This window comes from Podarcis liolepis, assembly GCF_965112155.1.
Source record: "Podarcis liolepis genome assembly, chromosome: 14".
NCBI classification, from domain to species: domain Eukaryota; kingdom Metazoa; phylum Chordata; class Lepidosauria; order Squamata; family Lacertidae; genus Podarcis; species Podarcis liolepis.
This window is the reverse complement of record NC_139569.1, coordinates 46,039,259-46,060,293: the sequence shown is the minus strand read 5'-3', so window position 1 is coordinate 46,060,293 and position 21,035 is coordinate 46,039,259. Positions and strand designations below refer to the sequence as shown.

The 21,035-nt window shown below is 47.8% G+C and overlaps 2 protein-coding genes across 18 annotated transcripts in view; one reads left to right on the top strand and one right to left on the bottom strand.

Moving 5' to 3' along the window:
- NEO1 (neogenin 1) overlaps window positions 1-4,630 on the top strand; it is a 120,016-nt gene extending 115,386 nt beyond the window's left edge. For 15 of the 16 annotated variants that reach the window (XM_083475560.1, XM_083475548.1, XM_083475546.1 and 12 more), the window contains one exon: window positions 1,024-4,630. In XM_083475560.1, the coding sequence (XP_083331686.1) occupies window positions 1,024-1,107 (84 nt within the window). In that variant the 3' untranslated portion in view covers window positions 1,108-4,630. Of the gene's footprint in view, window positions 1-878 lie in introns of all 16 variants that reach the window. The other variant, XM_083475545.1, reaches the window with a different exon arrangement.
- Window positions 4,631-17,777: 13,147 nt separating this feature from the next.
- HCN4 (hyperpolarization activated cyclic nucleotide gated potassium channel 4) overlaps window positions 17,778-21,035 on the bottom strand; it is a 117,674-nt gene continuing 114,416 nt past the window's right edge. For both annotated transcript variants that reach the window (XM_083475605.1, XM_083475606.1), the window contains one exon: window positions 17,778-20,173. In XM_083475605.1, coding sequence (XP_083331731.1) covers window positions 18,564-20,173 — 1,610 coding nt within the window. In that variant the 3' untranslated portion in view covers window positions 17,778-18,563. The remainder of the gene's footprint in view (window positions 20,174-21,035) is intronic.

Below are 21,035 nucleotides of genomic sequence, written 5' to 3'. Positions count from 1 at the left end.
GAAAAGCTAATGTGATACCTTCCAAGTGTTGTTGTAGTCCAGTTCCCATCTGCCCCACCTAGCCTAGCTAATGGTCAGGGATGGGATATATAGTCCAACAACTTCTGGAGGGCAAAGTGTTTGCTTTTCCTGATTTAAAGCATAGATGGTGTAAAAAAATAAATCTCATAATGCCTAGGAACCCAGGGTAGCCCAGGGTTAGCCAACATGATGTCCTTATTAGACTCCAGATCCCATCATCCCTCTCCATTGATCATGCTGGCTGGGGCTGATGAGAATTGGAGTCCAACAACATCAGCAGGGAACCATATTTGTCTACCCTTAGTGTAGACAACTGGCTCTTGTTAGAGATAACCCTTCATTGCTCAGCTTAAAGAAACTATCTTTCATTTTGAAAAGCCAGGATAAGTTTCTTATTGTAAAAGACTTGGAACATACAGGCAAGCTCATTGATCATTTTTCATTACTTCTGTTTTCTTGCATAAATATTTTCTCAAGGACAGACTCAACATTTTTACATAGGTGGGTCCAGTATTTTAAAGTCTGGAAGAATAAGGATACAATATCTTCCAAGTTCAGGTTTTTGTGTATTCCCTTGGAGTTTAGCAAGTTGTCCATCACTTTAATATGCACTCTGAGAAACTCCAACTCATCAAGATTTGGGTGGCAGCTGGAACATGCCTAGAGTACTTCTTCATAGATAGTGCCTTGGGTGCAAAAAGTTGATGATTTCTTTTTCTTTTTCCTCTTTCCCTGTGTCCCTACCTGCCTCCCCAATCACATTTTCTCTCATTAATTCACTGTTTGTCTGGGGTTTGTCTGCATGTTGAATTCTGGTGCTGCATCTGCCCACATCTTTCTCCTTGCATGAAAAATAGGATGGGGACATTTCCATTTCTGTAGTAATGCAATCCATCTAATAGATGTGACTTTGCTGTCATGTTCCATATCTGCACCATACTCTTCCCCCACCCAAAACAACGCAGCTCATCTTGCCGAGTAACCCTGTTAAATCTCCTGCAGAATTATGAACCAGATGAGCTGACCAAAGAGATGGCCCACCTGGAAGGACTAATGAAGGACCTTAATGCCATCACAACAGCATGACCACCTTCCCCAAGAAAGGACTCCAAATCCTGTTTCACAGGTCTTGGGACTTAATCTTGGAGCACAAGGAAATGTACAAAGACTAGGGGACAGCACAAGAGGGATATTCAACCAGCTGCAGTATCAGTGCCAATGCTGGTTAACCAAGTGACTTTTCTATTCATTACCTGAAATGAACCTGTTGGAAAGTTGGATTCCACTTCCTGCTAAGATGTTGCAAGAAATGGCTGAGGGAGACGCGCCGATGTGATGAAATCCAGTATACAGACAAAGAAGTGGACTTAGCATTAATTTGAGTCAGGTTTTGTCTCAGTGCTGTGACCTTCCCTGCATTTTCAGTGTTGGACATTCACATTTATGTACAATTTTATTTGTGTGTTTTTATTTTATTGTATCTTTTTTATTAAAAAAAAGTGTAACCTGAAGAAAAAGAAATTTGTGTTGTTTCCCACAGCCTAGACAGATGTTTGATTGCTTGTTCTATTGTGTACGGGAATTCATTGCCAGTGTGGAATGTTCGGTTTGTTTTATGTTTTATGTTTTATTTTTAGTGTGTGTATAATTATATCACCTTCCAGCAGTTAATCCATGACCTTGGGGGATGCTGCATCGCTATTTGTAAGCTTTTTTATTTTTATATTATAATTATTAAAAGCCTGACTAGATTCTCTCTCATCACTGTGAGATTAGCTGCCTGTTTGGATTGAAATCTAACACTGAGAAACTTTTTGTTTGTTTTATGTTTGCCTTTTCAATATGGGGTGGAGGTAGGCACTGGGAAGGAAGCCACTGAGTGGAAAGAGTTTTAACTGTACAATACAGCTTGATCCATATGAGTAGCCCCAACATCCCTTGGAGAATGCCCAGATGAGCAAATGTAATGTGCAAAGCGAGTGATTCTGAATAGTAATTGCAACAATTCCCTTATCACAGTGATTGGGGAAAGTGCTACAGTTATCACGGGAATGGCCCCTGACTGTGTCTGTGATTATCAGTTTGCACATTACCTCTGCCTGTGTAAGCACATACCAGGAGACACTTGGCATTACTCATGTGAACAAGAAAACCTATTGTGCGGACAGGCTCTAAGTCGTGAAACAGATTTTTTAAAAACAACAACAACAACCTATCATTTGCTTTGTGAGCTACTCATTAAGTGTGTCTGGCTATTAAATGGATGGGGCTGGAAGCTTTATTGAGAAATGTAGGGTTGTTTAGCATCAGATACCACAGTGTGTCTTGGCAGCAGAAATTTCTGTTTTGATGCTTTATTTGAAAGATAACCTCTTTAACATTTACATTGCATCTTGAGTTTTATTCCAGATCTTTTAATGTACAGAGGTTAGTAGTAGATTGGGGGGGGGGCACTTTTCCCTGTAGTTGTACACCGTCCCATAGGTCTTCAAAAATACCTTCAGTGTTAAACCACAAATTAGCAAAACGTCTTTTGCAGGCTTATTTATTCTAAACAGAAACAAAACCTAGGCGTACAATGTTTGTGACTCAGGTGCCGCTTGAAAAAAAAAGGGAAACTAAAAGGAGATATTATTTCCTTTATACTATTTGCTGCCCAGTTTGACATACCACCATCCTCTCTATAGGGTCGTGACTTAACATAATAAAAGAGACTGATTTTGTAAAAAAAAATCCCGCTGCTTTTGGAATTCAGGTGTACACTCAAAAGGGTTGGAAGGTGGAAAAGAAGCAAAAGGTAGTTTTCTTTAGCAAATTTGTTCTGTGTAAAGCAGTGTTATTTTAGGGTCAGTATTAGCAGTGTGGTTGGAGGAAATAGCCCATAACCCTTGGAGTTTGCAGTGCTCTGATCTCAGGCAGACTTCACTGGATCCTTTAAATTTCCATGTGAATAAGGCTAGAATGGTTTTTATTACTGGCTAACTCAAGTTTGAAAACACCCAGCCACTGCTCTCTACTGAGAACCAGTATCAGGAGAGAATTACTTACCGGGATGAAGAGGTAGGGGACAGGAGGGATGCTTAACCCTTCCCAGCCCTTCCCTTTCTTTCCCTGAAGCAACTCCTTCAAGCTGCTTCCCCTTCACAGAGTTCCAGACTCGTATTTGCTTCTGGCTTTGTATCAGCAGATTCATCTTGAAGATTTCTTGGAAGCAATTATGGAAAATAGGGATGCCGACAGACTAAAATTGACTAGTGGTTTCTGATGATGAGCACTGAAGAAATGTATTAATTCATTCTGATTAGCAGCTATAACATATGCATAAGAAAAGCCATTTATTTTTTAAATACTGTATTGAATTTACAATGAGATAATTAAGTGCCATGTTCACCTAGCTCAGTGTTCTGTCTTCCAACAGTAAACATCCTAATGCCCCAGAGACATTCACAGTCATAGTACGTGGGTGTAGATTCCTCCCCAGTTTATTCTCATAGGTTAATAGGATGCTTATTTTGGGTTGGGGCAGTCAGCAAAAAGTCCATCATAAGAGCAAACTGGCACACCTGCAAAATAGGCATTGAGTAAAATTAGATGAGGTTTGGGTTGGGGAGAGAGAAGGATTCAGACACTGGCCTGGATCCAATTATCTGTTCTCTGTATGTGTGGTGGAGGTTTTTATTTTCCTTAATACTTTGGTATGCAGAAGGAAGGGGAGAGGTGCCACACACACACACACACACACACGCCTCATAAATCAGAAAGAGCTTCCAGTGAGGGAGAGGAGAATTTTTTAATAGTACATTAAAAGGCCCACAGGTGTTGAAATGCACTTCTCTGGATCTGGGCTATTTGGTATGATCCAGAGCCCTGTATAATCAGGGTGGGCATCTATAATCAAAAGGGGCTTCCCATTCCTGCGAAAGGGAATGTTCCACGTGGCTGTTTTCCTTTGTACATGCAAAGTTCTTGTGAAGAACAGGAAATCCTTTGTGTAGGGTCCTCATTGCGTCCACTGAATTCAGTTAGTGCACGCATTCCGCTCCTCAGATGTGTACATTTCTCTTTCATATCTATACCCAAAGAAATTCCATCATGTGTACTCAGTATTTCCCCCACTGGTGGATTTTTGTGAATATATTGCTACTTTACGTCAAACACCATGAATGTCAATATTGCCATGAATCTGGGAATGGGGTGGGGGATATTTTTAATAATAAAACAACTGTTCAAAGTTGGTTTTTTAAGGTTAAAACAAAAAAGGAAACATTTATTCAAGTCAGTGTACAATATGTATTGCACTTTTTCACATTTTAACACTGTTTTTTACATATCTTGTGATTTTAAATTTGGAACATTGTGTATCTTGTAGTGTCATAGCTAAGCTGCTCTGCGGCAGCTTCCTCCAGCTGAATATGGAGAAGGGGGTGGGAAGACCTCTGTATATTGTTTTACAGTTCTGATGTAGGAGAGTTCTGAGGACTGCTGTAAACTTCTTCCTTTCTGTACATTTTTTTTCCTGTAGTATTTGCTGTATACTCTATAAATTTTTAATACTGTCATGTTTATTATTTGGTATTGGATATCCAATACACTTTTTTAATCTAATCGAGTTCTGCCTTTGTCTAGAGTTTTGTTTGGGTTTTTTAAAAAAAAAACTTTTGCCCTTGCATTTTAATAGTGTCCCTCGATGACTATTTAATAACACTGAAGCCCCAGTTACGTTCTGGAACAAGGGTGCAGTGTTTCAGAATAATTTCTTTAAATTACAATGTAACTGAACCATTTATAATTATTTTAACCTGTTGGAATTCTGGTCCAGAAATGAAGACACTGATGTTAGTCACATATCCCTTCTTCCATCATGGAAACCACAAGAAGAAGAAGAAGAAGAGTTTGGATTTGATATCCCGCCTTTCACTCCCTTTAAGGAGTCTCAAAGCGGCTAACATTCTCCTTTCCCTTCCTCCCCCACAACAAACACTCTGTGAGGTGAGTGGGGCTGAGAGACTTCACAGAAGTGTGACTGGCCCAAGGTCACCCAGCAGCTGCATGTGGAGGAGCGGAGACGCGAACCCGGTTCCCCAGATTAGGAGTCTACCACTCTTAACCACTACACCACACTGGCTCAGTGTGGTATACATTTTGTTCTCAGGAGGGAACCCATCCATGCATTGACCCAGACACAAACCTGCTTAGCTTCAGCAATATGATGGCCTCAGGTGCCTTTAGACCACACTCTGCGACACAGCTGTTAGACACAGAGCTCAGCACTGTTTCACTAAATTGTTTGAAACAATTGTTAGAAAGGGCTTTGTATGTTTATTCAGCTGGAAAATGGGAGTTAATTTAGATGTTTGTCTATTTCTTTAAAGTGTTTATATCTGGCCTCTTTGTAACCAAGAGTACAAGGTGGCTCACAATAATTCAACAAATTTAGCAATAACATTCAACTAAAGAGCTGGAAAAAGCTACAAAATTCAATTTAAAATGGAGTAACTACAAAGATAGCCAGTCATACTTGTCTCTCTTTGCTCTGCCCTCTTCATACCTCTGTGGGTTCTGGGAGACCAAGGATGGAGGGGAGTTGGTCACAGCAGGATGGGGAGACCTTGCCTGGCTTCTTCAGCAGCCTGCTTCCTCTCTGCCTCTTGACTCCCATCTGCTTCAGCCTCTGTTTCTGGACTGCCCTCTGCCACAGCCTCTTCCTGCTCACTAAACTCTTGTTACCTCTTCAGATTCCGACACTTCTTCCCTGCAGACTGCTCTCTCTTCTCCCTCTGACCTCCCATCACTGCCCCACCACCAATGCCTGTGCCCCTAAAGGCATCCGGCCCTTGGGATGAAAAATTTTCCCATCCCTGGACTGGAATGGGAAGTGGTTCCTTTGTTTTTGAAAGACTGGTGACAGCACTAAGCTAGCAGTAAATTATACCAAGCAAGTTGAAGTTACAGATAGGTAGCCGTGTTGGTCTGCCATAGTCAAAATAAAAAAAAAATCCTTCCAGTAGCACCTTAAAGACCAACTAAGTTAGTTCTTGGTATGAGCTTTCGTGTGCATGCACACTTCTTCAGATACACTGAAACAGAAGTTGCCAGACCCTTCTATATAGTGAGAAGTGGGGGGGGGGGGGTATTTCTCAGAAGGGTGGTGGGAATGGGAGATAGCTGAGATGAGCCTGTTGACGACTCTTAACGACTGTAATAGGTCTTACAGGAAAAGGCAAGGGGTGAGAAGGTGAGAAATGGCTTAGTTGAAGTTAGCAAAAAACAGGATCTGCACAGGAGGCCTAATGAGCGCAGCAGCTCATCTCCAGCAGGTCTTGCCCCCATGAAGCAGTTGATGAGACTGAAGGCCCCCACCTCCCCACAGCTGCCCTAGTCGCCTCCTCTCCAGGGTTTTCCCCAAGTAATCTGAGACTGTGCCTGTATGAAGCTAACTTCTCTGCCCTCTTCATGTCTCTCCTGGTTCTGGGAGACGTGAGGAGAGGGAAGCTTGTTGCAGCAGTAGGGAGAGGCACCTGTGCCTCTTCACCAGCCAGACTCCTCTCTGCCTCTTGGCCTTCGTCCTCTCCCACTTCTGTTTCTGAACTTCTCTCTACTACAGGCTCTCCTAACCCCCTGAGCCCTGTTACCCGTTTAGCTTCCAACATCTCCTTCCCCCAGTCTTTTCCCTCTCTTCCCTCTGACCATTTATTGTCATCCTACCACCACTTCCCGGGTTCTGAACCTTCTTCCCCTGGGGGTTCCCCAGCTGGGTCCCCACCACCACCACTCTGTGACTACACCAGTCCACGACAACAGGATTCCTTTCTTTAAAAAATTGCCCCACTTGCAACCTAAAGTGCTACCGCCTTTTCTGCCACTGCAGAATCCCTATTGCTTCATTTCCCGGCAGCCGTACACAGCGGTCGAACTGCAGAGGGGAAGAATAAAATAATAGTACCACCAGACCATAATGATCACCTCAATGAAGACGGAGCGACAGGTTGGACGAGGCTTTTGCTCACCTGCTAATTTTCTTGTCAGGCTGGTGTTTAATTAGCTATTCTCTCCCAGCCATTAAGCCACAAATGAGGTCTCCTTATCATCCACTGCTGCGTTGTCACGGCAACTGGTATTTTTAAGTCATCCTGGGATCCCATTTCCCTTGTACTTAGCAAAAAAATAATCTCAATCACTATTAAGGATAATGGCCCTTGATGCCAGGAAGTGGCTGGAGTGGGGGGAGAGAGAAGAAATGGAGGACAGGAAGTGGAATCTCTGGTCCACTTTGTCGCTTAGACGTATCCCAGCCAGTTCAAGGCCGCAACGTAAAGATGCTTGAAAGCACAGCAGAAAGCAGTCACCTGGACTCCCCCTCTGGAAATTAGCTTCTAGATAGATTTTGCTTGGAAAGGCAGTGCCCTCTTGCGGTCATAACAGGAATTTGCGAAAGAAATCATTTGCCAAATTGCTCTGTCTTATGATTGGACTATTCAAGTAGCAAAGGGGAGGGTGGTTGCCGCCAGGGCAGCAAAATGTACCTACTGAGAATAGACACCTGCCCCCCATGCAGACTAGCTCTGGGGGTGGGGGGCATTTTCTCCCCTCTGCAAAACATTACCATATTGCAGCTAGGTCAGAATCCATGCTTTTGCATTAATCAGGTATTTCCCTGCATCTGCTACCTCTGTTTCTTCCTCACATCTTTTTCTAGATTGTGAACTGCCTCACTCTTTGTAAAGTGCTGTGCTATGGATGGGGCTGTATAAATATGAGGATGGACATGGATTCAAATTGGAAAAAGACAAATCAGGCCTGTTCAGAGGGATTGAGGTGTGAGTTGATGCGGGCTGAGACAGATGGACAGGTTGGGTTGGACAACCCAGAGCTATCTGGAGCTGTCATGGGGCAGCCATCAGAGAGGAAAACCCATCTTCCCAAGAGAAGGTAGCAGGAGCCTGACTATTCCTGGCTCTCCTTCCTGCCTGATGCCCCCACCCAGTGGCGTAGCGTGGGTTGTCAGCACCCGGAGCAAGGCAAGTAATTTGCGCCCCCTAACCCGTGGATTTTGCGCGGCCCCCCAGATGTTGCGCCCGGTGTGGCCGGCCCAGCCTGCACCCCCACGCTACGCCACTGTAGCACAGAACACCATCCCTAATCCTGCAACTGCAAAAAGTTCTGCAACACAGCACAACAGACCGTGCAAAAAGATCGTTGTTGACGCTTTTATTAAAAAAATGTAAACAACAGCCATCTTTATTTACACTATGAGCTAACTGTCTGAGATGGGTAAAACCAATCCCAAAGGGCCCTTACAAACAGTAGATAATGCTACATTTTCCTTGTTTAAATCCACAATGTTTTGGTTTTTTTAAATGCACTCTACGTCCCCACCCTTATACCCTTTCCACCCAAGACGTACACCTGATGCCTTTGTCACACATTACATGCACCCAACCCCTTCCCTGCAGTCAGCTAGATTTCCCTCGCAATAAATGTGGGTGGGTAGGTACCGGAGAAGGGAAACCTGAAAAGAGGAAGTGGCTGCTTTCCTGCATTCTGCCTCAGGGTCTTACTGCCCACCCTGCTCTGTTTCGTTGCTGTGTTTGCTCAAACGGAACAAAGAGCAGGGAAAGCCCCTCCCCTCCAGGCAGAGAGAGAGAGAGGCTCCCTCCACGAGTTGTCGAGCTTGGGCAACGGCTGCGCGGCCGACGGCGAGGCGCTAAGGTGCCGGCTCCCCAGGCTGCAGCGCTTGGCCAGGCGCTGCGCTTGCATGCCTGGCCGCGCCCAGCTCGCCTCAGCGCAGCGGAAAACAGAAGCAGTGGCGGAGACGACGACCCCCCACCCCAACCAAGCCTCGATTGCTTGTCCCTTCCCTCTGGACTCGCGCCCCCCCAGGTGTTGCGCCCGGTGCGGCTGGCACCCCTGGCACCTCCCACGCTACGCCACTGCCCCCACCCAAAAGGATTGCTCCTCAGCATTCATCAGAGGCATCAGTCTTTTAGGTTGCAGGGTGCTCCCTCGAGGCTCCAATACTTTGGCCACCTCATGAGAAGACTCCCTGGAAAAGACCCTGATGTTGGGAAAGATTGAGGGCAGAAGGAGAAGGGGACGACAGAGGGTGAGGTGGTTGGACAGTGTTCTCGAAGCTACCAGCATGAGTTTGACCAAACTGCAGGAGGCAGTGGAAGACAGGGCTCTTTTTATGTCCTAATTTGAGGACAGGATCCGAGGTGCTGTGGGTGGCCCCCAGGTTGGCCCGGGGCAAATTGACCTGATTGGAAGCCCCACATCAGAACCACAAGGCGGATGTGTACAGCCCTGGCATGTACAGCCATCTCTTCTGTGTGTGTGCTGTGTCTAGGGCCATGGCTCACTGCTTGCATGCAAAAGAGCTGGGTTCAAACTTCGGCATCTTGTGGTTGGGCTGAAAGGGGCCTCTTGTCTGAAACCTTTCAGAGCCACCACACTGAGCTAGATGGGCCCAAGGGTCTGACTCTGGTAAGGCAGGTGCCCGTGTTCCTGACTGTACAAACCAGGACTGCTGGTGGGTTCTCCCTCCCTTACATCATCAGTAGTGGTGATAATAGTAATAGTAAAGGTACCCCTGACCGTTAGGTCCATTCGCAGACAACTCTGGGGTTGCGGTGCTCATCTCGCTCTATAGGCCAAGGGAGCTGCCATTTGTCCGCAGCTTCCGAGTCCTGTGGCCAGCATGACTAAGCCACTTCTGGTGAAACCAGAGCAGCGCATGGAAACACCGTTTACCTTCCCGCCAGAGTGGTACCTATTTATCTACTTGCACTTTGTGCTTTCGAACTGCTAGGTTGGCAGGAGCAGGGACCGAGCAACGGGAGCTCACCCGATCACAGGGATTCGAACCGCCAACCTTCTGATCGGCAAGCCCTAGGCTCTATGGTTTAGACCACAGCACCACCTGCGTCCCTTGATAATAGTAAGTACATAAATAGCCCATCAGCCCAGTACTGCCCACGCTGTCCAACTGGTTTTCCAGGGTCCCCCAAATGAATTTTTCCCAGGCACAACTGCCTTTTGTACCCTCTTGCTTACACAGCATGCACTTGACGGGGGCTCAGGGGAGAGAAAAGCACATTTCACCTTGTTGCTGCCTCATTTCCTGCAGATGCCAGAGGGCTGCGCATGGGGAGGGGAGGAATCCTGCCTTGCCCAGCCTGGATGCTTTAAATGCATCTCTTTCCTCTTCCATCTACCCACCCATAAAGGACGCAGCAGGGAGGAAGGGAGGGAGGCGGGCGAGGGTGAAGGAGAGGGCACCTCCCTGCTTCAGGGTTTCCCAGAGCGCAGCAGCGGCCAGCCTGCAGCAGCCGCCCTCCCGCTCAACGCTGTCTTCTGCTTGCCTGGTGTTTCCATGGAGCTGGAGAGCACAAGGGGCTCCGCAAGGCTGGGATCTTCCGAAGCAACATTGATGCTGGGGGAGGGAGAGGGGATCCCTGCCGGCTTTGTATGCGAGTGTGTGCCTGAGAGAGGAGGAGGGCCTTCTCATTTATGTGCTCCTAAAATCCAGGCTTCATGTACTGCTATGGGGAACCTCTGGCCCAGGTTGAGGTGGGCAAATACAGTGGTACCTCGGGTTACAGATGCTTCAGGTTACAGACTCTGCTAACCCAGAAATAGGACCTCAGGTTAAGAACTTTGCTTCAGGATGAGAAAAGAAATCATGCAGTGGTGGCGCAGCAGCAGCAGCGGGAGGCTCCATTAGCTAAAGTGGTGGTTGTTGTTTAGTCATTTAGTTGTGTCCGACTCTCTCTGACCCCATGGACCAGAGCACGCCAGGCACTCCTGTCTTCCACTGCCTCCCGCAGTTTGGTCAGACTCATGTTGGTAGCTTCGAGAACAGTGTCCAACCATCTTGTCCTATGTCGTCCCCTTCTCCTTGTGCCCTCAATCTTTCCCAACATCAGGGTCTTTTCCAGGGAGTCTTCTCATGAGGTGGCCAAAGTATTGGAGCCTCAGCTTCACGATCTGTCCTTCCAGTGAGCACTCAGGGCTGATTTCCTTCAGAATGGATAGGTTTGATCTTCTTGCAGTCCATGGGACTCTCAAGAGTCTCCTCCAGCACCATAATTCAAAAGCATCAATTCTTCGGCGATCAGCCTTCTTTATGGTCCAGCTCTCACTTCCATACATCACTACTGGGAAAACCATAGCTTTCACTATATGGACCTTTGTTGGCAAGGTGATGTCTCTGCTTTTTAAGATGCTAAAGTGGTACCTCAGGTTAAGAACAGTTTCAGGTTAAGAACGGACCTCCAGAACGAATTAAGTTCTTAACCCGAGGTACAACTGTAAATGCTCTTAAGATTTTCCCCATGCCTTACACACCCTCCACACCTGCCTGCTCCTTGGGTGTTTCTCTGCCTGGCTAAAATGTGTCCTTCAACTCTGGTGATGCCTCTCGCTTGCCTGAATGGAGGATAGAGGTAGGTAGGTTTGTGCAGGTAGAAACAAAGGTAAAATGTACATTTATTGCTCCGTCCACTTTTTGCCTCTGGCTCCTCCCATTCCAGCTTCAGCATTCAGGTTGTCGGGGGGGGGGGTGTGCAGCCCCCCAGACTGTAGGAGCCTCCCTGACTCCTGTCTTACACCACGTATCTTATTTCTTGCACTTGAGTTGCAATATTGTTGAGTGCGAGTGGTTTATTTACACTTGCTTCCTGGTTTTAATGCTTGAGGTAGCGAATGGTTGTAGTGGTTGTGTGAAATGGATGGTTAGTGTGGCTGGATGCACGGTTGGGTGGTGTTGCTTGGAATCTTAGCAGTGCTCTCCAATTTTCTATTATGTTTAGGCATACGGATATTTTCATGTATTTTGTTATGTAAACCAGTGTTTCCCAACCTTTTTTGGGCAAAGGCACACTTGTTTCATGAAAAAAATCTCGAGGCACACCACCATGCCAGATGGGGAAAGGTCACTTTTTACTTATGTAAAAAAAAATAAAAAAATAGTAACAGCTTAGAAGGTAATGGTTAGGCTAGCATCCCTCTTCCAAATATGCTAGGTTTTTATTTGCAGGGACTGTTCTACATGGGAAAGCATTCAGCACTGTCATTCTCCCATCTGCCATCTGAATTGGTACTATTCTGGGTCAACTTACTCTGCTGCATGTGTAGATGAAAATGGCACCAAGTGTGGGGGAGGGGGCAGAACAGGTTTCAGATACAGGATATTAAGCATACACGTACTTCAGATTGAACTGGTTGCTTGCTTTGCAAGTTTTCATTTCCCAAATGACTGCCTTGGCAAGCGCAATACCTACCAGGCTCAACGCCGGTCTCGCGCTGCCGCTTCCCGCGCTCTCAAGGACCCGGGAGGAGGAAGGCGTGAAGGGAATCCCGAAGGCGCGAAAACCTCGCGCATGCGCAGGCCTTCCGCCTGCGACAGCCCAGTAGGCCGGCCGAAGTGAGCGGCGATGGGATGTGGGAGGGAGCTCGCTCGCCGCCCCGCGTGTGCCTATGTGGGGCACGTTACAGCCCCGTGACGTCAGCGCCACGCAGGCAGCCACCGCCACCGCCGCCCCGCCTCTCGCCGCCCGCCTCGCCCGCCTCCCTCCCACGGCACACCAGGCAACGTCTCACGGCACACTAGTGTGCCGCGGAACACCGGTTGGGAAACACTGATGTAAACCATTTGATGTGGTTTTATTGCACTTAAACCACTTTGAGGATTTTTTTTTGGATAGCTAAAAAATGGAAACAATAACAGCAATAATAGCAAAGGAACAAATGTTTGTGCAGATTTCAGGCATTATCACAAAGAAGAAGGAAACATTTAAAATATCAGCTCATGGTGCCAGAAGAGAAGGCCAGGATCTCTCTTGCCATCCATATAATTTTCATTAACGATAGTATGCGTGAGAAGTGCCCAAATGAGAAATTTGGTTGTCCTACGAATCTTTTGCTGCATTTTAAAAGGCTTGCATACCACATGCCTGTGCGCGAGCCCAGGAGCACAGAAATTTAAGAGGCACACTCAGCCACACTTATTCGTAAAGCTGAATTATATAAAAGGGAAGCACAGGGATCACAGCACCTGTGGCTGTTGCTTCATTCAGCTGCTTGTTCTAAATCATGGGTAGGCAAACTAAGGCCCAGGGTCCGGATCCAGCCCAATCGTCTTCTAAATTTGGCCCGTGGACAGTCCGGGAATCAGCATGTTTTTACATGAGAAGAATGTGTCCTTTTATTTAAAATGCATCCCTGGGTTATTTGTGGGCCATAGGAATTCATTCATTATTTTTTTTCAAAATATAGTCCGGCCCCCCACAAGGTCTGAGGGACAGTGGACCCGCCCCCTGTTGAAAAAGTTTGCTGACCCCTGTTCTAAATGGTCACTGTCCTTACAACAGGCTCCTCCGGACACACCTCTTCACTGGGCATTCATCCTGATCTGCTTGCACAAAGGTTGGGCTAAGTCTGGTCTTTACTGAGCATTCACTCTGATTGGTTTGTGGTGAGGCTCTATCACAATGACTCATCCTGATTTGCTTGCTGCAGTGAATGAATGATTTACGCAGTGAATGGGAAGAAATGGGCGGGGGCAGGGGCGGGGAGTGATATAATACATACATTGCCATACAAACAAACCAGCATGAACATGCAATAAGGAGCAGATACAATCTATGTTCCAGATATGCTTTGTGCAAGCAAAGCAGATAAATTCTCAATAAACAGGTTGTTTGGAGGAGCCCAAAGACACTCGTGGGGCAATGTGTGAAGGGCACTTTGGAAAGTGAGGAAGGTAGGATTATATCAAGAGTGTTGGTGAGGGCAGTGATGGGCCTCTCCCTTTCTCCTGTGAGAGTGCTAGTGAAAAACGAGGATGATGAATGGAAAAAATTGTGCCCCATTTCCCCTAATGACGTGGCCTCCACCGCATCTTGATACTATCCTTCAGAGTCTGGAAACTTGACCAAGAAAGCAGATACAGAAACAGAGGATGGCATATTTTACTAAGATTTTGTTTTATTATGTCTGTTTTTATATTTCAAACCCCAACCCTACAGTACTTCCCCACCCCCCAAAAAACACAACCCCCTGAACTTTTTAGCTACTGGGTCAAACCTAATGGGGGTCTTCAGCTGTGGTTAGTGATTTGGTACCTGCTGCAGCAGAATTCAGAAACCTGAACATCGTTTATCGTCAAACCAAGCCAAAGCACCTGTCTACAATGGGTGACTTTTTCTCAATTCCAAGAGAGGCAGTTGGGAAAGCAGGTGGCTGGGGAAGGGAGGAACAGGGGCAAGGGGGGGGGGGTACTCTGAATGCAGGTGTGACCATCCCAGTTTCCAGGATGTGCTCAAAGATGTGGTATTGCACAGCACATAATTCTTCACTGTACTGGCCACCTGCAAACTATTCACCTTCATCCCTGGGAGACAAGCTGATGAGTTATATCAAAATATCTTGATTACCAGTGGGGGCCGGGGGAGAGAGAAAAATCTTCAAAGCTGATCTCTCCATTTTGGTTGCAGGTGCCTTCGTTTTTTCCTTTGGGGGAATGAGATGGGGCACAATACTCCTCTACACCGTGTAGGCAACACGGTGGTCTGCAGATGTTGCTGGTCTGCGGCTCCATTGGCCAGGCTAGCTGGGGTTGAGGAGACTTGGAAGAAGAAGAGTTTGGATTTGATATCCCGCTTTATCACTACCTGAAGGAGTCTCAAAGCGGCTAACATTCTCCTTTCCCTTCCTCCCCCACAACAAACACTCTGTGAGGTGAGTGGGGCTGAGAGACTTCAGAGAAGTTTGACTAGCCGAAGGTCACCCAGCAGCTGCATGTGGAGGAGTGGAGACGCGAACCCGGTTCCCCAGATTACGAGTCTACCGCTCTTAACCACTACACCACACTTGGAGTGCAACAACATTTGCAGGGCACCACATGGGCTACTCCTGCTTAAGCATTTTGAAAAGGATGGTGTGTGCCATGGAAGCAATGGGGCCAATTGTATTGTTGCCTTTTTACACGCACCTTGCTTAGCTCCACATGTCTCGGGGAAGCAGGCGTGCCTCCCTCCTTTTGTCCTCACAACAACCCTGTGAGGTAGGTAAGACGGAAACAGATTGGCTGGCCTAAAATTAGCCAGTGAGCTTTGATGCTAAGGGGGGGGGGGATTGGAACCCAGGTCTCCCTGGTCTGACTCCTGACGCTCCAACCTGCTACACTCCACAAGCCTAAGTTTAGACATGTTGAATTTGCTGCATTGCTTTCAACCTGCACTTAATCGCAACAACTAACTTTAGCTGCCTATGGCCCCTTCAAGGAAGGTCAGTATTGGCATATATTTTAAAACTAGAATATATATATATATATGTATGCGCAGGTTTGTATGCATATGGATGCATATGTGTTTGCAGCATACACACATCTGTACACACACACATCTATATAGCTGTATTATCTGTTTTAGTAGAAAATATCCCCCTCCCCTCCCCCCACCGAGTTCCCTTGAATCTGTAAGGAAGACCGAAGCTTGAATTACACCTTAGTTCCAACCCAGCAAAGCGCTTAAAATCAGGAGCAGCTGGCTATATTTGGGGGGCAAACATTCGGAGATAACAGGCACATATCAAGAGGTTTTTTTTGTGGTTTTCTTTTTTTGCAAAAACAAAATTTTGGTATAAAATCAAGCGAACTGGGGAAAGCCCAGGGGAGCAGGAAGATTCCACAATACTATTGTTCTGGTGAGTTTTGGCACCGCTGCCTATAGCCTGGCTGTCTCCTAACTCTTTGCTCTGGATCCGTGGAACAGCAGAAAGAATCTTGGAAAACCTGGGTAACAAAGAGGAGCAGGACGACTCGGTGGAAAACAAGGTGCAAGAGATGGAGAGGCCATTTCCCCCTCCAGATATGCACAGACGCATGTTGGAAGGAAGGTGGGGAAGCTGGGAAGATGAAATGGATTGGTACAGGAGCGATGAGGTTGCAGCATGGGATATCTGCCCACCAGCTTGGTTTATCCATTAAGGACTTGTCTTGGGCCATGGAGACCTCTGTTGATCAGGGATGCTCAAAAATCTACCTATGCTCAGAGATGCTCAAAAATCTACCTGTGTGCTCCTGCACACAGGATGCTCCCAGCCTTGCGGGAGTTTTATTGCTCATTATCATTGTACACAGTAAAGTCTGGTTTCTGCAGCCCTTTCAAAACAGGGGCAGAAACACATATATGGCAGGGCTGGTGCAATTGCTGAGCGCGTCGTCATAAAAATAGGTATTGATGGGAGGACACCCTCCAACTCTGTGTGTGTGTGTGTGTGTGTGTGTGTGTGTGTGTGTGATGCCGGCTGTGATTCCTTGGTGGTGTGATGGACCGAGTGTGATGGGACTGTCAAATACATTTTCTTACTGAATGCTCCCCCCGCCCCCCCGCAAGCCCTTGGCTTCCACACAACAGCAGGCAGCTCATCACAGCCCTGTTGCCATGCTAAGAGCACTGCAATGCCCATGGATGTGCCAGCCAGTCTGATGCAAGAAGGTTGGACGCACCTCTGTAGTTGGCGCATCACATTCTAAATGAACGGTAAAATGGGAGGTCCCTTGTTCAGTGGGCAAGCAAACGCTCTCATCATTTTGCACTCTTTGCTGAGGTTGTCTGTTGCTGCTAGAATTTCAACAGGGCATAACAGGCCCAAAGAGCCCCACTGGCCAGCCATGCAATGATGGATACAATGGAAGAACACTGAAAGTATCATGTTTGGCCTAGAAGGAGCTTAGAAAAAAACCCCCAGAGCTTCTGAAAGCAACAAATGCATTAGGAACAAAGTCTTACTAATGCCCTTCCACAAAACGCAGCAGAAACTGAGTACTGACATCAAATGTTTTGCAGACCTCTGAATCCCAAGTTTTGCCATGTCCCAGTGTTGATTTCTGAATTTGCTTGCTCCTCCCCTCCCCTTCAAAGTCTTAGTGGTGAGTTGACCACTAGGTGGAACTATTTGAAGTTTGCTTGCTGTTTTCTGGGGTGAGTTTTTGAAACCCAAACACAATGTTGTGGTCCTGAGGCTGGAATCTGAAGTGAAGGATGAGCACAGGTTACGTCGGAGAAGGGGGACCTGTGACCCTCCCAGATACTGTTGGACTCCAATTCCCATCATCCTCCAGCAGCAGGGACAATGGTCAGGGATGCTGTGAGCTATAGTTCAATAGCATCTGGAGGGTGATGGGTTATTTCCTTTCGCAGCCCCTTCCCTTTGTGCCATTCACTATTCCATTGAAACCTGTGCAGGGGAAAGAATACAAGCACTTTAGTCCCCCCCCCCCGGTAGGGTTCAGTGCAGAGGGTGAGGTGTTATAGGGATGGAAGGGAATCTGTCAATTTCGGTTCTGTCACCTTCTCTTCTTTTCCCAATCTTAAGTTCAGTTCTCCATTTTGCAGCAATGTGTGATTTGTTTTTAAGTCCTCTTGAAAATTCACCAGCATTTCCCCCAATTGATGCATTTTTGCCTGCTGTCTTGACTAATGCACATTTCTGCAAGTGATCTTCCCTAACATAATGCATTTTTAATGCCATTTTCACAAAAATATTCATTTTAATGCACAGTTTTGACTAATATACAATTACAATTGTTATTCAGTTAAGTTAGAGAACTGCATTGCAAAATTCAGGTAAATGTGAATTTTGAATAATAGCTGTTTTGGTTAGCATACTATTTCTGAAAATGTGAATTTGGTAGCTTTGCCTTTAAATGCAAACTGAATCAAATTTCCCCTCCATCCCTAGAGAGGTGGATGTGTGTGTGTGTGTGTGTGTGTGAGAGAGAGAGAGAGAGAGAGAGAGAGAGAGAGAGAGAGAGAGACTGACTGAGTGTGTTTTCAGCAGAAAAACAACAGGGGACGGGGTGGAATAGGTTTAAGAAACCCCTCCACAAATTTAGTGGAAAGAGGGTCTAAAGGTATGAACCATTTTGATTCTGGCAATTTGTAAAAGTTTGGTTCAACGTATTTCATTCCCCCTCAAGGGGAGTGAATTCTCGTTTCTTCTTACTTGTATATCTTTCTGAGATCCCACGTGTAACCTCTTCAGATGTAATTGGAAATTTGGCATGTGGACATGGGATTCCAGATCTTATCAACTCAAGAGGTGACCCCTGGATTCCTGGCACCGATTTACATCAATGAGAGATCTGTTTCTCCAAAGGGAGCCAATTTTCTTATCTTTATCCTTTACATCAGCTGCACATCTACTCTCTGAGTTGTTCTTATTATTATCACATATTGATTACATTCCTTCCCCCACCCCCCAATCTTTTTCTCCGTGTAGTAAAATACTCTATAAAAGAAAGTGACTCAAAATCTATAGCTCTAAGAATACCTGGTTATCTTTTTTGCTGCTGTTGTTCTCCTTATTAAACCTCTAATCATAGTTAGCTTGAAGAAAACAAAGGAAGAAAATGGGAGTCATGTAAAAGTCTATTGGGATCTAAAAAGCACAAATGAAATAAAACTGGCTCCTCCAAACTGTGGCCAAGAGGGATGGCGGCCAGAAAATGTAGGTGAGGGGGAGAGAAGGAGAGCATCTCATAAATTGGAGGGCAGTTTCGATCGGATGGGCTCTCGTTCCCCAGTGAGCCCTATAGACCCTTTCCTCCCTTCGACAGCAGTCACGACAGCAGTCAGAGGTGGGGGGATGGCGCAACTGGCCTCAAATGCAGGTGGCGGAGGCAGTGAACCTGAGGACATCTGGCGTGGTAGAGTCACTCGCCCTGGTACAGAGCTGTATGGCTTCCCTAGAGGCCTGGTCCCTCCTCCTCCTCCTCCTCCCCCTCCTCCAGAGAAAGATGAGAAACTAGAAACAGATTCCCTAGAGGAGAGGGGAGAAGAGCCTCGGCTTAAAGTCTGAGCCGTTTCGTGGGGCAGAGATGGATGGGAAGCAGAGATGAACTTGAGGTCCTGGCTTAACCGTCCCGGTGGAAGCGGCGGCGGCGTACTCCTGGGCTGAAGGACCTGTAGAGGTGGACTGGAGGTCTGAGGCATCAGCAGAGATCCGTGGGAGCCCCTTGCCCCAGAAGGGGCACACTGCAAAGTCCTGGCTGCAGCACATTGACTAGGAGGGCTAAGGCCTGAGGGTGGGAACAGCGGAGGAGGGGCACCGGCGGGCTGTTTCAAAGGAGACATAGAGGCAAAGGGTGACCTTTCGTGGTGCAACTGAGCTACGGTCGCAGCAGGAGAAGCGGAAGGTCCTAATGCACTTGGCTGGGTTTGGCACGAGGCCGATGGGGAGCCTCCGGAGGCCTGTGCCAGCTGGCTTAAGCTGGAGGGTGGTGGGCTTGAGGAGGGAGGCAACGGAAAGTGGTTCGTCCCTCCCAGGGCTCCAGTTCCTGAGAGCTGCTGGGCCTGGCCTGGCTGGGCGGGCTTGTTGCTGCAAGCGGCTTGGGTGCGGCCAAGGGGGCTGCCGGGGGAATTGGAGGATAGCTGGGGGAAGGCGGTGGATGGCGAACTAGCAGGGGCCTTCTGGAAGGGGCCAAAGCCACTCAGGAGATTGCTGTCGGGAGCCTGCTGCTGAGCCACCCCTTCTGGGGAATTCGAAGGTCCCTGGTGCAACAGGCCCAGGCCTGCTGAGGACGGGCTCCCCAAGGGCTGCTGCTGAGTCGAGGCAGCCGACGGAGAGCCGGCCGAAGCCCGGTGGAACTGGCCCAAGCCGGCCGAGGCCGTGAAGCCAGCCAGCTGCTGGATCTGGAAGGAGGACGATGAGAGGGTGTCTGCCCCCGGGGTGTGCTGCTGGGATTGCGTGCTTGAAGGGGAGCCCACGATGGAAGGCCCGGCCGAAGAAACCAAGGAGTGAAGTCTTCTCAGCTGCCTCGGAGTCTGGTTCGGGGCCTGCCCCAAGGAACCCAGAACAGAGACGGGCGGGCGGAAAATGGCCGCCGGGAGGCGAGGGTGGTGGGTGAGAGCTATTGCTACAGATGTGGTGGCCGCTGCGGCTTGCAAAGGGGCCTGGATCAGTGGCGTCCAGATAACTGGTGTGGGGGTCGATGCGGCGGCGGCGGCGGCCTGGACGTTATGCGCACAGTGGGCCATCTCTCGGTCGTGCTGCACGATTTGCTGGATGATCTCGTTCTCCTGGTAGTTGAAGACGCCCGAGTTGAGATCGTGCTGGACTTTGTGGAGCAGGATGGAGTTCTTCTTCCCTGTGAAGGAAGCAGAAGAAAATTAAGAACTGCAATGAGGGGCCTCCTAGAGGCCCAAGCCAGAGATCACCAACGTTTTGGGGGTGGGGTGGGTTAGAACCATACCTACATTGTAGCCATGTGCTCACCCCACCCTATTCTTCTTTCAAGACCAGTTTGAGGGAGGGGAGCAGTGGAAGAAAAGGTCATTGAGTCAAGATCTGAACCCCATTCCCCCAGATCCTAGTTTAATACTCTCACCAATATACCACATTGGCATAAAGGTAAAGGTACCCCTGACCATTAGGTCCAGTCGCGGACGACTCTGGGGTTGCAGTGCTCATCTTGCTCTATAGGTCGAGGAGCTGGCGTTTGTCTGCAGACAGCTTCCGGGTCATGTGGCCAGCATGACTAAGCCGCTTCTGGCGAACCAGAGCAGCACACGGAAACGCCGTTTACCTTCCCCTCCGGAGCGGTACCTATTTATCTACTTGCACTTTGACGTTCTTTTGAACTGCTAGGTTGGCAGGAGCTGGGATCGAGCAACTGGAGCTCACCCCGTTGCGGGGATTTGAACAGCCGACCTTCTGATCTGCAAGTCCTAGGCTCTGTGGTTTAACCCACAGCGCCACCCGCGTCCCACATTGGCATACTTGACTACAACTCCCTTCATCCCTGATCGCTGGCCATGCTGACTGGGGGCAGCAGGCTGGGGAAGGCTGGTGACCTTTCTGCCCAGGGTTTCTTTTCAGCAGGAACTCACTGGGACTCAGTTCTGGCACCTCTTAGGTGGGCTCCATTGCCATGGTAAGAGAACAAGGAAGCTGTTCACGGTGAGTTCCTGGCACCTCTTTTTCTAGAAAAATAGCACCGCATAGGTCTG